At 44.3% G+C, this 13,902-nt stretch overlaps 2 protein-coding genes across 3 annotated transcripts in view; both read left to right on the forward strand.

Annotated features, from left to right (window-relative positions):
* NXNL1 (nucleoredoxin like 1) lies at window positions 1-6,751 on the forward strand. 2 transcript variants are annotated; one of them, XM_083720529.1, is made up of 5 exons: window positions 1-345; window positions 1,287-1,387; window positions 1,901-2,050; window positions 2,156-3,156; window positions 4,010-6,751. In XM_083720529.1, the coding sequence occupies exons 4-5, from the start codon at window positions 2,831-2,833 to the stop codon at window positions 4,305-4,307; spliced, it is 624 nt and encodes a 207-aa protein (XP_083576655.1). In that variant the 5' UTR covers window positions 1-345; window positions 1,287-1,387; window positions 1,901-2,050; window positions 2,156-2,830; the 3' UTR covers window positions 4,308-6,751. The 2 variants fall into 2 exon arrangements, with proteins under 2 accessions (XP_083576655.1, XP_083576656.1); XM_083720530.1 differs by lacking the exons at window positions 1-345; window positions 1,287-1,387 and adding an exon at window positions 1,396-1,615.
* A 2,584-nt stretch (window positions 6,752-9,335) lies between these two features.
* The window catches only part of GMIP (GEM interacting protein), a 79,904-nt gene continuing 75,337 nt past the window's right edge, over window positions 9,336-13,902 (forward strand). Inside the window, exon 1 of the mRNA XM_083729173.1 lies at window positions 9,336-11,125. Coding sequence (XP_083585299.1) covers window positions 10,870-11,125 — 256 coding nt within the window. The 5' untranslated portion in view covers window positions 9,336-10,869. The remainder of the gene's footprint in view (window positions 11,126-13,902) is intronic.

The following is a 13,902-nucleotide window of genomic DNA, read 5'->3' on the forward strand; positions in this document are numbered from 1 at the left end:
CCCATGGACTGCAGGAAGATCAAACCTATCCATTCTGAAGGAAATCAGCCCTGAGTGCTCACTGAGAGGACAGATCCTGAAGCGTAGGCTCCAATACTTTGGCCACCTCATGAGAAGAGAAGACTCCCGGGGAAAAAACTCTGATGTGGGAAAGATTGAGGGCACAAGGAGAAGGGGACGACAGAGGATGAGATGGTTGGACAGTGTTCTTGAAGCTACTAATATGAGTTTGACCAAACTGCGGGAGGCAGTGGAAGACAGGAGTGCCTGGCATGCTCTGGTCCATGGGGTCACAAAGAGTCGGACACAACTAAACAACAACTGCTCTTCATCTGAAGATCTCAGGTCTGTTCACAGCACATATATCACTTCACTGATATGTACACCAAACTCCAACAGGCTTTTAGAGCGCAGCAAACCATGAGCCTGAGTTTAGACGTAATGCTAAGTCAAACCATGGCTTGCAGGGCCCCTAAAGCAAATGCAATTTTTGCTGTAAATCCTACATGCTCTTTTGTGCTTAGGTATGATTTGGTTTAAAACAATGTATGAACCAAACCAGAGGGATCGTTGCAGAGTTCAATGCAGTCTTCTATTCCCTTCTATGTTTTGCTATGAGATATTTTACTCTGCCCTTATATTTTGGTGTTTGGTTTGCTATTTATTATTTTTATGGATAATTTAGGTATTTTGAGCTGGGCAGGGGGGTAATTTTTTTTTACATGCTTCTTACACAATGTAGGAGAATATGTTTTTTTGTTTTGAGACTTATTTTAGAGGAACAATGGAGGTCATCCTTTATGTTCCCACCAACATCTAAAGTGGGGCTTTGGTATTAGGTAGAGAGCCTTCATTCTCTTTGTCTGTATTCAGTCTGTGAAGCTCCTTGCTTTGGAAGGCCCATGTTTCTCACTCCCCCTGGTGACCTTCCACTGCCATGTGAAAACCTTTCTACTTTAGAAAGATGTTTGGGCTGTGGTAATCTGCTTTTATTTCCCCCCCCTGATTGTATGTTTTGTTTGACACACACAGGGTGTTTCAATTTTTTGTTGTTCAGTCTTGAATTGTACCTGCCATATCATCTTTTCTCTCAGTTTTTTTTGTATTCTTTAAGGGTTTTAGGCTGCCTTGGACATCTTATGGAAATGTGGAGTAGAAATAATTTAATTACTACATGTATTTGTTTGCCAACAAGTCACCATATCTGTGCACACTTGTGAAAAAACAATATTATAGGATGACACAGAGAGCACAACCAAGTAACTCTTTTTCTTTTATTTGATCAGGATTATCACCTGCCCAGGAAGCTATCAGTACAACGAACAGATTTCTGGCAAGCAGTGCATGGGTCATATTATCTCCAAAGGTCTGCTTTAAGAAGATTAAGGTACTGGCTGTGGATTCTATTAATAGGGAGGGAGGTGAAATCCAGCATAAAAAGTCATGCACGTCAGTGATCCAAACTAGCAGCAAGGCAAGGATAGTGTCACACTTAAATGTGAAGAGGAGGATCTCAGCTGCACAAGGAATGACAGATGGAGGTTTCTAATGATACAAAACACTGAGCAATGTAAGAACTCTGGCTTCTTATTCTGGGCATGGAGATGTCTTCAAGGTGAGAAAAATGGAACTGTATCACATTGATGTGTGTGTGTGTATATATATATATATCCATTTTAACAATCCTATCAAACCTCATCATATATTCTGAATTATACATATTATTTAATAATCAAACAGTCCAAATATTATGCCAAATTATAATATTTCAGGGCGACTTCACCATGCTCCGAGGTCGGGGGGGGGGGGTCTGATCATCTCATACTTCTACTGCTTTTCATAATCTTTCCCGATAGTTCACATAAGTCATTCTGATGTTAATCCTCGTTATTTTCCACAGCCTCTGAGTTCTTCTGGCAAGCGAGATAGCTCAAAACAGTGTTTCTGTGTGATTTTTATGTCCAAGATTCCCCTCCGCCTTGATGTATTCTTTACTTAGAAGAAGACTGGAGTCCCCATCCTTGGGAGGACACTATGTGACACCTGGAAGGTACAACAATCTGACTGTATCATTAACATGTACAGACTAGATTGCATTCCCAAGACTTTCTTAAGACCCCTCTAGACCTTTAATAATTTTTTTTTGTTCTTGTAGTTGTTGTCACTGCTGGAGTCTTGGCAAAGCCCCAGCCTGAACGGAAATGCCTTATTTCTCAAGATCTTTGTGGGAAAACCTAGTTCCAAATGGAATGATTTGCCAGAGGAGGTCTGCATAGTGCTTTCCAAGTCACACCGATATCTATTGCTTGCCATGAAATGGTTTCTGGTAAGGGCAATAGCCATTTATTGCTCCTTGGCTAACCTCGCTAGCTGCCATCAGAGGTAGGTTAGACAGAAAGTGACCCTAAGTCTCCCATTTTGCTTCATAGCTGAGCAGGGATTTGAAGCTGGCCTTTTGTCAACTCTGTCCAACATTCTGTTCATTGTGCTTAATTTTGGGGCTTCACAACTAATGGCAGAGCTGGGGAGTGGTAGAATGTGGGGAACCAAATAATTTGTTGCATTTTGTTTTTATTATGTGCAGATATCTCTTTTTTTACACCACCTATATTTTTTATGCCTTCTCCACCTGTAGTCTGAAGTAGTACAGTCCGTTCCAACACTCCCCCATCCCACGCTGCATACTTGAATCAATAATTCAATAAAAATAAATTCGATGAATGCATGATGAAGCTAAAAAAAGAATAAGTTCCCTGATACTGCCTTCTTGTTCCTTTTCTGTCTTAAAATTGGTGTATGGCACCATTAGCACAACAATCAGTCTAAAGCCATGGCTGCCATTTTTACCAACAAGACCCTGATTGTGAACAACAAGGACAAGGATAAGTTGGAGCTGGAACGTGAGCTAACCCGAGCATTGGAGAACAAGATTATGCTTCTGTATTTTGGCTCTGGTGAATGTCTTCGATGCCAAGAGTTTGCACCCATCCTGAAAGATTTTTTTGTGAGGCTCACAGATGAATTTTACGTGGAGAGAGCATCCCAGCTGGTCCTGGTCTTTGTCTCACTGGATGAGACTGAGGAGAAGCAAGACAAGTTTCTGAAGACCATGCCCAAGAGATGGTTGTTTTTGCCCTTCCAGGATGAATTCAGGAGGTAGGGATTCCAGAGCTTAGACAGCTTATACAATGGCCAAATTCAAAGTGAGTCACCAGAGGCATATTAGCATAGTTTATGTATTGACAGGGGTTGGGCTAGATGACCCTTGGGTCCCTTCCAACTCTAAGATTCTATGATTCTATGACCTTTGCCAGGAGCTGCTGCATGGTTGTGCAGCACACCCATGTGGCGAACTCTTGAATTGCAAGGGGTAGCTTCTCCTTCATGCCTTGGACTGAGTTTTCGGGAGGTGTGGATAGGCTGGGCAGATCAGGACGAGGTGGGGGGGGGGAGTTGCTCAAGGACAACCGCTGGGCGGGACGCAGCAGAATAGGAGCAACCATGTCAGAGACCTGGAATGCCAAAAGTCCTCAGGGGAGGAGGGTCCTCCCCAGGGAGCATCCCAATGGGGTGCCTTTCCGCACCCTGTTCTGTCTCCTTGAAGCTCCACCCTTGCCTCCTGACTTGGCTTCACCTTCAGAGTCACCAGGGCCCACCGCCAGTCCACTTTCCCAAGAGGAGATCACTGCTCCCACTACTGAAGGTGGGAAAATGCATAACATGATGATGTCACAATACTGAGTAAGTGATCCTATATGTTGCAAGGGAAAAGAACTTGACACAGAGGTTTTTGGTGGCATCTCCATGATATATAATGTGCAGATATGCTCAGAGTTAGTAGCTGGGCAAAGGAAATGAGCAATCATCATGCAAGCAATTCAGTTTTGAAACTAACTAACTAACTAACTAACTAACTAACTAACTAACAAGCAAAACCCATTGTTTTCCAGACTTCAGACTTTTATTCAAAACCTTGGAGCTTCATCTCTCTTTCTGTATTAACTTCCAGGGAACTGGAATTGAGATTTTCTGTGACAAACCCCCCAGTGGTGGTGGTGTTGAAACCAAACGGAGAAGTCATTGCTGCAAACGCAGTGGAGGAGATTAAGCAGGTGGGCCCTGCTTGCTTCAGGAACTGGCAGGAGGCAGCTGACCTGGTGGAGAGGAACTTCCTCCTGGCCCAGGACTTTGACAACGTGGCTCTGAGGAGCATCATGGATCCCCTCCGCCGGCTCAAATACAAGCTTGCAAGCAACAAAAGCAGAAGGGGAAGCAAAGATGACAACGAAGAAGAAGTGTTCTCCTGACAGGACATTTCTTCCCATGGTAGCTTTGTTGTAGGTGAGCTTAACTCTTCCCAACCCATGGCCTGTGTGCAGGATAATGATCGTTACCTACAAGCACAGAAATTGTTACTGAGAACAGATTTCAGGCTTCTGAAAATCTAAGTGCCTTTTACTTTTCTATATAAAAAAAAATCTAGCCTTTATGACTGTGAAGATAGTCATGAAAGTGTGTGGACAATATCTTGTGAAAGCATAGAATGTGGGAGTCTGGTGGGTGAGGGTTGTTCATGCAGATTTTCAGTGGCTCCTGGGAACTGTGTTTAGCATTTGCCCCTTCCACTTGAATAGCAGAAGACGCCCATGTGGATTTGTTTGCTTGAATTTGCTACCCTCCCTTGACTGCAGCGTGCCAGAATGTGCATACATTCAATGCAACATATTAAATGTCAGTAAAACATCACTTAAAACCATAATTAAAGCAACATAGGGATTACAGTGCTACTGTGTAGAAGCAGCAGAACTACTCAGTCAAAAATGACTCATTTGCTCCCAAAAGCCTGGGCAAAGAGGTGTATCTTGACTCATCAGCAAAAGAAGTACAATGGTGGTGCCAGATGCACCTCCAAGGGGAGGGAGTCCCTAAATGGGCAGGGAACCGCAGAGAAAGCCTTCCTATGTGCCACTGCCCTGTAAGTTTTAAGGGGTGCCAGCTCCACCAGAAAAGCCGCCTCTGTTGATCTTACAGGTGCTCCTTCAGTTATCAGGGAAGCCAAATGATGTAGGGTTTTGTACATGAACATAAGCACCTTGAATTGGTATTGGATGCAAATAAGCAACCAGTGCAGGATTTGGGGGACAGGTGTTGCAGCTTCTGAACTGTCTTTTATTTATTTCCTAACATTTATATACCACTTAATTATAATAAAACTTTAATGATTCAAAGGCAGCACTACACAGAGCGCATTACAGTAGTCCAATATGGAAGTTATCAATGCATAAATTCAAAAAAATGTATGCAGGTGTGCTTTTTTTTTGCTTACTATATACAGTAGTGTCTGCTTTCATATGGCTCTCCCTGTTCCATCACTGGAATATTCTGTTACAACTTGCTTTAGGCTCAGACAATAACTACTGTAAACCCAAATTAACATTCACTTGGTGCAAGGCCTTCTGTGTGGTAGCATTTTCCTTGTGGAACACATTCATACTAGAAACTTCAGGTTCTTCTTATCATTCTGTAAAAAACATACCATGGCTTTCAACAGGCATTGCTTTGTCAGGTTTTATTTTCTACTGTGTCATTGGTCGACTGCTGATTTTGTAGCTTTTGTCTTATTGTGGTGCTGTTTGAAATTACGATTCTCCTAAATGACTTTGAAGCTGAGTGGGTGGTATATAAACTTTAAAAATAAAAAATGATAGATAAGTGCACAAACAAAATACGGCATCACCAAAGAAGGCATAAAAAGGAGAAGGGAACATTTTCAAACATATACTGCTTATGAAAAGAGAAAGATCAGTGGTTTAGTTTTGCTTCTGAGCTTTAATTCCTCAGCAAATAGCAGGTGGAGTGTGGGGAGTATTCCTATTCCAATTGGGATCTGAGCAGAAGCAAAGTGCTAAAGCCCTGCTCACCCCCTGCCAGGGTTCTAATCTGACTTGGCTCCTTTCCATATGCTGGCTGTTAAAACCAAAGCAGCTGTGCAAGGATGAAATATGTGGCAAACATCATGCTTTGTTTGGTCCTCTATAGTACACCAGTCTTGGCCCACCTGGTGCCCTCCAGTTGTAACCGGACCACACTTCCCATCATCCCTGACCATTGGCCTTGCGGGTTTGGGCTGATGGCAGTTGTAGACCAGAAAGTCTTCTGGGGGGTACCACGTTGGGAAAAGTATTGCTTGAGATGCATGGCGTCTGCCAACCTATGACTCCGCTCTGGCTTTCCTCTGATAGCTCATGGAAGAAGACATGTGATTTGCCATGGTGCTCTGTGTTGCACCACACAGAGACATGCGCAGATCCTCCTTACAATAATGTGTTTTTATTATTATGACCATTTCTCTCTTGCTTTCCTGAACCTGGTACAGGGGACACTAAGTTGTTTGGAACTGTTGGTTGGTATAGAAAGAAGATGAGTAAGGAGTGAGGGCATACTAAGAAGTGTATAAACTAAGAATGGTGTACTCACTAAATCTTTTTTAAAGGAACACTTTAAGAAGGGATGTAAGAAGGCATCATTTTCTATTTCGCCCTGTGTTTGTGACATGCAGTACTGGATCCATTCCACTGCAGTTCATCTTCCACCAAATACTATGGTAATCATCTCACTGTCTGTTGTGACAAAATTATGTAACTGTGCTTTGCATGCAGATGCTCCTGGGTTCAATCCCTGGCATCTCCAGGCAGGGCTGGGAGTGTCTTGAACCTTGGAGAACTGCTGTCAGTAAATGCATTCGACCCACTGTGAGGCATTTGTGAGCTTTTTTGCGGAGAAAGTTCTGTTGCTCTGCTGTGACCTCCCTGCCAATTTAGATACAGTGACAGAACTGGAGGCCCCTTGACTGTCTTTGGGTCCAGTGTTAGACCATTTCGATCGGATACTCCCTGCTGATGTGGGTAGACTCCTCCAAGCTGGTAGGCCCACCACCTGCCTCCTTGATCCGTGCCAGTCTTGGCTGATTAGGGCGTGCCCAGATATTGCGCGGACCCCCCTGGTTGAAATTATCAATTTGTCCCTTGGCACAGGGATATTCCCAGGGGAGCTGAAGGAAGCAATGGTGTGTCCGCTCTTAAATAAAACTTCACTAGATCCTTTAGATCTATCCAATTACCGCCCAGTTTCAAATCTCCCATTTCTGGGTAAGGTAATTGAGAAAACAGTTGCTGAACAGCTTGGTAGGTTTCTGGAGGAAACATTGGCTTTAGATCCATTTCAGTCTGGATTCCATCCTGGTTTTGGGACTGAGATGGCTCTGGTCGCCAAGACAAAAGACAAAATCAAAATTTATTTACGGCCGTAGGCCCATACAATTAAAACAACACATAAATAACAACTTGTGCACGTGGGAAAAACAGCCGCTAAAACACCACTATAGCAATAAAATACAGTAAGATAGAATGGCATACTACGCCTTAGTTAGCTTGTAGTGCTCCTTGGCGTCTCTTTTGGGTAAGGACAGCGACCAGGAACCTTGCCACTTTCAGGGTCGTATGAGTATCCTTATCCTGCAAGATTTGGGCAAGGTGGAATTTTGGTGGGGTACCCTCTAGTTTCTGTATGATTGGTCCCAACAAATTTGCCCGTGGCACATTGAACAGGGGGCAAGTGAACATAATGTGGTGGAGCGACTCCAGTGTCTCCTTATCACATTCGCACATGGCGGAGGCTTGGCCCTTTGAGAATCTATGTCTCAGGACGTTGGAGGGAAAAACGTTGAACCTCGCTTTGGTGAAGGCCAGTCTATGGGCAACAGTCGAAAGGGAGGAGAGGTATGATGGAACGCAGTAAGTTAAAGTGATCCCGATGTTCTGGGGCGAACAAACACCTCCCCCCAGCATATCATTTCGCTGTAGATCAATGTCATCCAGTCTTTGGCGGATCAGTCTTTGAGCAGTAGTTTGGTCTAGTTTTAGGGAATCTGAAGGAGAAATTCCATAACTCAGGCTCTGGTCGCCCTAACAGATGATCTCCGCAGACAACTGGATCAAGGCGGGTCGGGACTGCTAGTTCTCTTAGATTTGTCAGCAGCCTTTGACATGGTTGATCATGATCTTTTGGACCACCGCCTCGCCGATGGAGGGATACAGGGCATAGCCCTTAAACGGCTGTGCTCTTTTATCTCTGGTCGGGGACAGATGGTGACACTAGGGAGGGAGATGTCATCACGTCACCCCTTGGTGTGTGGAGTGCCGCAGGGCGCAATCCTCTCCCCGATGCTTTTTAACATCTTTATGTGCCCCCTTGCCCAGATTATCCAGAGCTTTGGACTGGGTTGTCACCAATATGCTGATGACACTCAGCTCTATCTGCTGATGGATGGCCATACCGACTCGATCCCTGACACACTGACCAGATGTTTGGCAGCTGTGGCTGGATAGTTTCATGGGAGCCGATTGAAACTAAATCCTTTGAAGACAGAGGTCCTCTGGCTGGGTCGGGATGGTATGGGGATGAGGGACCAACTCCCTTCTCTTGTGGGGGCCCAATTAGTGCCATTGCCTTCCGTTAATAGTTTGGGTGTAATCCTTGATGCCTCCCTTTCCATGGAGGTGCAGGTTACAACAACAGCCAATGTGACATTTTTCCACCTTCGCCGTATCAAGCAGTTGGTCCCTTACCTTTCCCGCCCCGACCTGGCCACAGTGATCCATGCGATGGTCACCTCCAGGCTTGACTACTGTAATTCGCTCTACGCAGGGCTGCCCTTGAAGCTGTCCCAGAAACTCCAGCGGATGCAGAATGCTGCCATGGGAGCATATTCACCCAGTGCTTTTCCAGCTGCATTGGCTCCCGGTGGAGTACAGGGTCAGATTTAAGGTGCTGGTTTTGACCTTTAAAGCCCTTCACGGTCTAGGACCCTCATACCTACGGGACTGCCTCTCCTGGTATGCCCTACGGAGGACCTTAAGGTCCATATTTAGCAACACCCTAGAGGTCCCGGGCCATAAGGAACTTAGATTAGTTTCAACCAGAGCCAGGGCCTTCTCAGCACTGGCTCCAGCCTGGTGGAATGCTCTGTCTCTTGAGACCAGGGTCCTGCGGGATCTGATCTCTTTCCGCAGGGCCTGTAAGACAGAGTTGTTCCACCTGGCCTTTGGCTTAGAATCAGTTTGATTCCCTCCCCCTCTTCCTTTTTCCTTTCTCCTCCTATGAAGAGATTGTACCCTAATGTTTTAATGTTGTTTCTTAATCTTTTAAATTGTATTTTAACCAACTTGTTTATATTATTGGTTGTTAGCCGCCCTGAGCCCGGTCTTGGCTGGGGAGGGCGGGGTATAAATAAAAAATTATTATTATTATTAAGATACACTAAGACCATGCTGGGTTTTAGTAATCACAGCATCCTTTTCTAAGTGCTCACAGACCGATTGTTGAATTATCTGTTTTAGGACCTTTCCTGGTATTGATTACTGACTCAGTAGTTAATTGAGTCTTCTTTCCCCCCCCCCCCCACCTTTTTGATGGGGACAAGATTTGCCCAACTCCAGTCCGCAGGTAACCTCACCTGTTCTCCAAGAATTCTCAAAGATTATAGATACTGAAAAGTAGCATTTGTATTATTAGTGTACCTTTAAACACTGGCATTCATAATATTTTCTTAGTAACTGAGAATGTTCAAAGTGCTTTACATATATCCACAAAAATTATTACGACCTTGTAAGGCAAGCCAGTACTATTATCCCCATACTGGAGATACAGGGCCTGAAGTTGAAAGAGAGTAGATTGCTGATTTCAACTAGGGGATTACCTAATTCACAACTTCCATCTTGTCCTAGGCACTTCACTTTTTTCTCTGCCACATTAAATTTCTACTTGGTAGGCTGCTTTTAAAGGTACAGGAATAGGGCCTTGAGGGCTGGTGGGTGGAAATAGGCAACCCTATGCCATTACCCTCCGTTCGTTGAGAAGGCTCGTGTTCCACCTCTTGGGGCTTTGAATCAGACTCCCTAGAAAACATATACAAGGCCTTCAAGTAGGAAATGGTTAATAAAAGAGAGAAAGGTGGGAGGATTGCTTCCTCCTGTGTTGGGCAGAGACACTCTGGGAAGCCTCCAATGTCATCACTCCTGCAAATGGAATGTGGAAAATCTGCCCTGTCTGACACCCTGTAACCCAAATGGCTCATCCATGATTCCTCACAGACATGTGACATGTACCAATACTTCTGAGTCTGGCGTCCTTGGACCTGGTTTAAACGAAAGGAGACGCAGACATCCGCTGGACGCATAAGACTCTCCTGGGGTACAGCTTTCAGGCAATGACTTTAGTACATCCTCTTGTGTGATGAGGCCAACAGCGAACGAGAATCCTTTGTCCTGACCTCATTCCTCAGGGCACAGCTTAGCTCGAGAATCTGATAGAGCTCTCCAAGAAGAAAGAAAGAAAAACCATTTCGCTCCTGCCATTTTCAAGAGAGGAATGAATATCTGTCTCTGGGAAATGAAGGGCCTTCTCTGGTGCTGGGTGTGTGTTCCATAGAACTGTCAGACTGGACCTTTCATTTGAAGACTATGCCAAGGCATGATTCTATGACTATTCTAAGGCACCTGTGCCTTAACTGTTCCCAATCAATGCCTCTGGAACTCCCCTCCCAGTCATGACATCTTCGCAACAGCCCCACTTGAAGAACTCTGACTCACTGGGAGAACTGCTGAGCCCTTGGAAAAGAGCAGTCGTGTGCCTTCAGAATCTGAGGACAATTCACGGATGAAGACCATGGATGCCTAGGAAATAGCTGGGGGTCTTACAACAAATGCTGAAGCCTGTGGGCTGTTCAAGGGAGGCACGTGACAGGGGAATCTCTAGCACCGAAGGCAGTTGTGCTTGTGGTACTTGTCATCTGTGTCCAAGCTCTGAGGGATGAACATGAATAAGGCCAGGAACCACAATGATTCCACCTGCCCTTGCAATGGCAGCCAGTCACCACTGGGCAATGGGCTCTTAGCCAGTGATTCAGGTTTCCTGAGTGCTGTTTGGGCTTCTGTGCAGACATCCACCTCTGGGGAAGGCATGGGATGTGTGACTCTCTGCCCCAACCAGCTGCTTCAGGTCACTACGCATCTCAGAGAAATGGACAAACAGTTCCAGCATTTCCGGGAACTTTTCCAGCAAGATGGCAAGTATTGGAAGCATTTTATTTATTTGTGAGTCATCTCACACTTCCTCCAAGTAACTTGGAAGGGCCAGGGAGTTAGCTAAGCTTGGGAGGGGTGAATCTGCCTCCCTTCTCTGCCGTTTTCTGAATGATTTTTTTACTTCTGGTTCTGTTCCATTTCTGCAATGAATCTTCAGACTTTGTTTTCAAACATTCATCTCAAAATACAATTTTTGAGGAATATATGGTTTTTTATTTTAAAAACTGTTACATTTAGTAGAGGCAATCTGTTAATTATTATTATGGTCATTTTTTCATATAGAATGGTTACCGACAAGCACATACAAAATGCAGTAAAAATAATGTACAAAATAAAAATAGAAAAATGAAATGAAAATACAGAGGGGAGGGGGAAACCAGGAGACAACTGAGAATGCAATGCCACATACAATTATCACATATAAGAAGAAAAAGGTGAATCAAATTAGTTCTCAATAAAGCCTCTCCACATAGTAATCTGTGGAGCAGGGGGTTTAGTGGGCTGTGTGGATCAATTAACATAGGAGAAAACCTAAGTTGCATAAAAGTGGTCTATTTTTGATGAACCACTTAGGACTCTCTGCTTGTGTGTCAGGTGTTCTGACAGCGCTAGCTACTCTTAGGAAGGAGGTGAGTCCGATTTCCAATGGGAAGCCACTGACATTCTGACTGCGGCAATAAGCATAAACTCAAGAGATTTGTGTGTGATGGATTGGTGAGTTGGCACCAGGCTCCAGGGACAGGTGTGCCAGGTCTGAGTCTGGGGACAGTGCCTGAGAGGTGATGGTGGAAACAGTGTGCAAAATTTGGGTCCAGAAACTGAACTATGCAGCAATCCCACTCAAAATGCATTTTTTTGTATTTACATTGATTAGTCAGTCACCTATTAACCTTCCACTCTAGGGTAATACACATGGTAATACACATAAGGAAATATATCTTCAATGAGTACTTTCTCTCATATCTTTTATAAATTTAAACTTTTAGAAAATTCATTTTAACTGGTAGTGGCTGATGCAGTACAAGGCAATGGGAATGAATGAGGTTGCGCACCCTGAAGATTTTAATATTTGGTCCTCACAATCAAGCTAAACACTATACTCATGGTCAGCATGAGTTAATACTAATTTGTTTGTTTTTAAAGTCAAGCACAAGAATTATTCACGCTCCTGAACATTTATCAGAATGCAGAAAAGATGTGAGACTTCTGAATCATCTGTATTAATGTATAATAATGATTAATTAAAGTGGCTGTCCTGCCCTATTTCTGAAGGGTGGTAACCAGTTGTTAGAACACACTCTCAAGATATTCTCTTGAATGAAGTCTAGTTAAAACAGCTAAAAATTTCATTACACTGCAAGCCAATGCAAACTTAAGTGCAGTTAAGTCAATGAAAATCTATAGGCTTAAATGCACTTAACTGAGCATTGGGTTGCGGTCAACTGCTGTATAACTCCCATCTTCTAATTCCTGAATCCTAGCCTAGGAATTCCAGGAATTAGCACTGCCAACTGTTGGTCATTTTTACTCTCTTGCGGCCACTGACACCCCATTGATTTAAATTAAGTTTGTTGAAAAGTAACCTCCTTTGGGATTGTGCCCCATGTTAATTAATGGGTCAAGGGTGTCATTTGAATCTTTCCCCTTAAGCAACAAAATATATTAAGGCAGTATTGGCAAAGATCACTACAAAAGTGTTTCCAGATTGATTGTTGAGCTTATGGTGGGACTCTAATGAGGGCAACCACTTACTGAAGGTATATTTAGCCAACTCCCAGAGGACAAGGTCCCTTCAGTCCCCCAATAAAATATTTGAGGGGGCTAGTCCTCCCCCCAAAGGGCACTGCCATTCAAATGGTGTTTGTGTGCCACATCTTGTGATCAATTATGTGGGGCAGGGCTTACTGCCCCGCCCTCCCATATTTTATTCAGGTAGGAACCCCAGCCAGAACTGTTCAAGGCATGTTGAATTATTCCCAAATCAGTACAAGAGACAAGTGGTTCTTGTGGCACAAGTTTACTGCCCCCCCCCCAACTCCTCTTCACAGAGTCATAATCTTTGTGCTGGGAGAAATCCAAAACATCATGTTCCCTGAGCGCTAGACTTTAACAGTGCAGTCCTATGCAGGTCTACTCAGAAGTAAGTCTTGTAATGGAACTTTCTCCCAGGTAAGAAGCAATTAAGTAAGTGATTGCAACCTCAGATCATTAACACTCAAGAAATGGTCATAAGACAGAAAAGCCTTGTCTAAATATGCAGGGGTGAAACTAGGCTTTATTTCACTCGGATCATAGGCCCAGTTTGGTACGCACACCCGTGCACATTTGCGTACACACACACACACACACAGAGCGTGGAACCTCAATGGCGCCCCTCTGAAAGCTTCCGGCTATTCCTCACTCCTGTAACTACAGCACTGCCTGTTATAATAGGTTGCTGCCTCTATGCCTCATCAGAAGCTCCACAGTCAACCAGGAACTGCTTTAGTCACAATGCAATCTTTGCAACAAACATCATTATACTAAGCTGCAGCTGAACACCAGCAGCAACCCGCACGAGGGCCAGGCTAAACAGGACACCATTCACGCAACCAGCAATTGTGTGAATGACTTTTTCAAAGTGCATTGCAAGCATGATTCCCACCTCCCACCCCAATCCAAATCAGGACCCTGGTGTGAGCTTCAGCCCTTTGCTCCTGCTGCAGTTCTGATCCAGAGTGCATGAGAGTGAACAGGAGCTTACCTGCTGCTGCCCCAA

The sequence above is a fragment of the Podarcis gaigeae genome (genome assembly GCF_964106915.1).
Source record: "Podarcis gaigeae genome assembly, chromosome: 2".
Lineage (NCBI taxonomy): Eukaryota > Metazoa > Chordata > Lepidosauria > Squamata > Lacertidae > Podarcis > Podarcis gaigeae.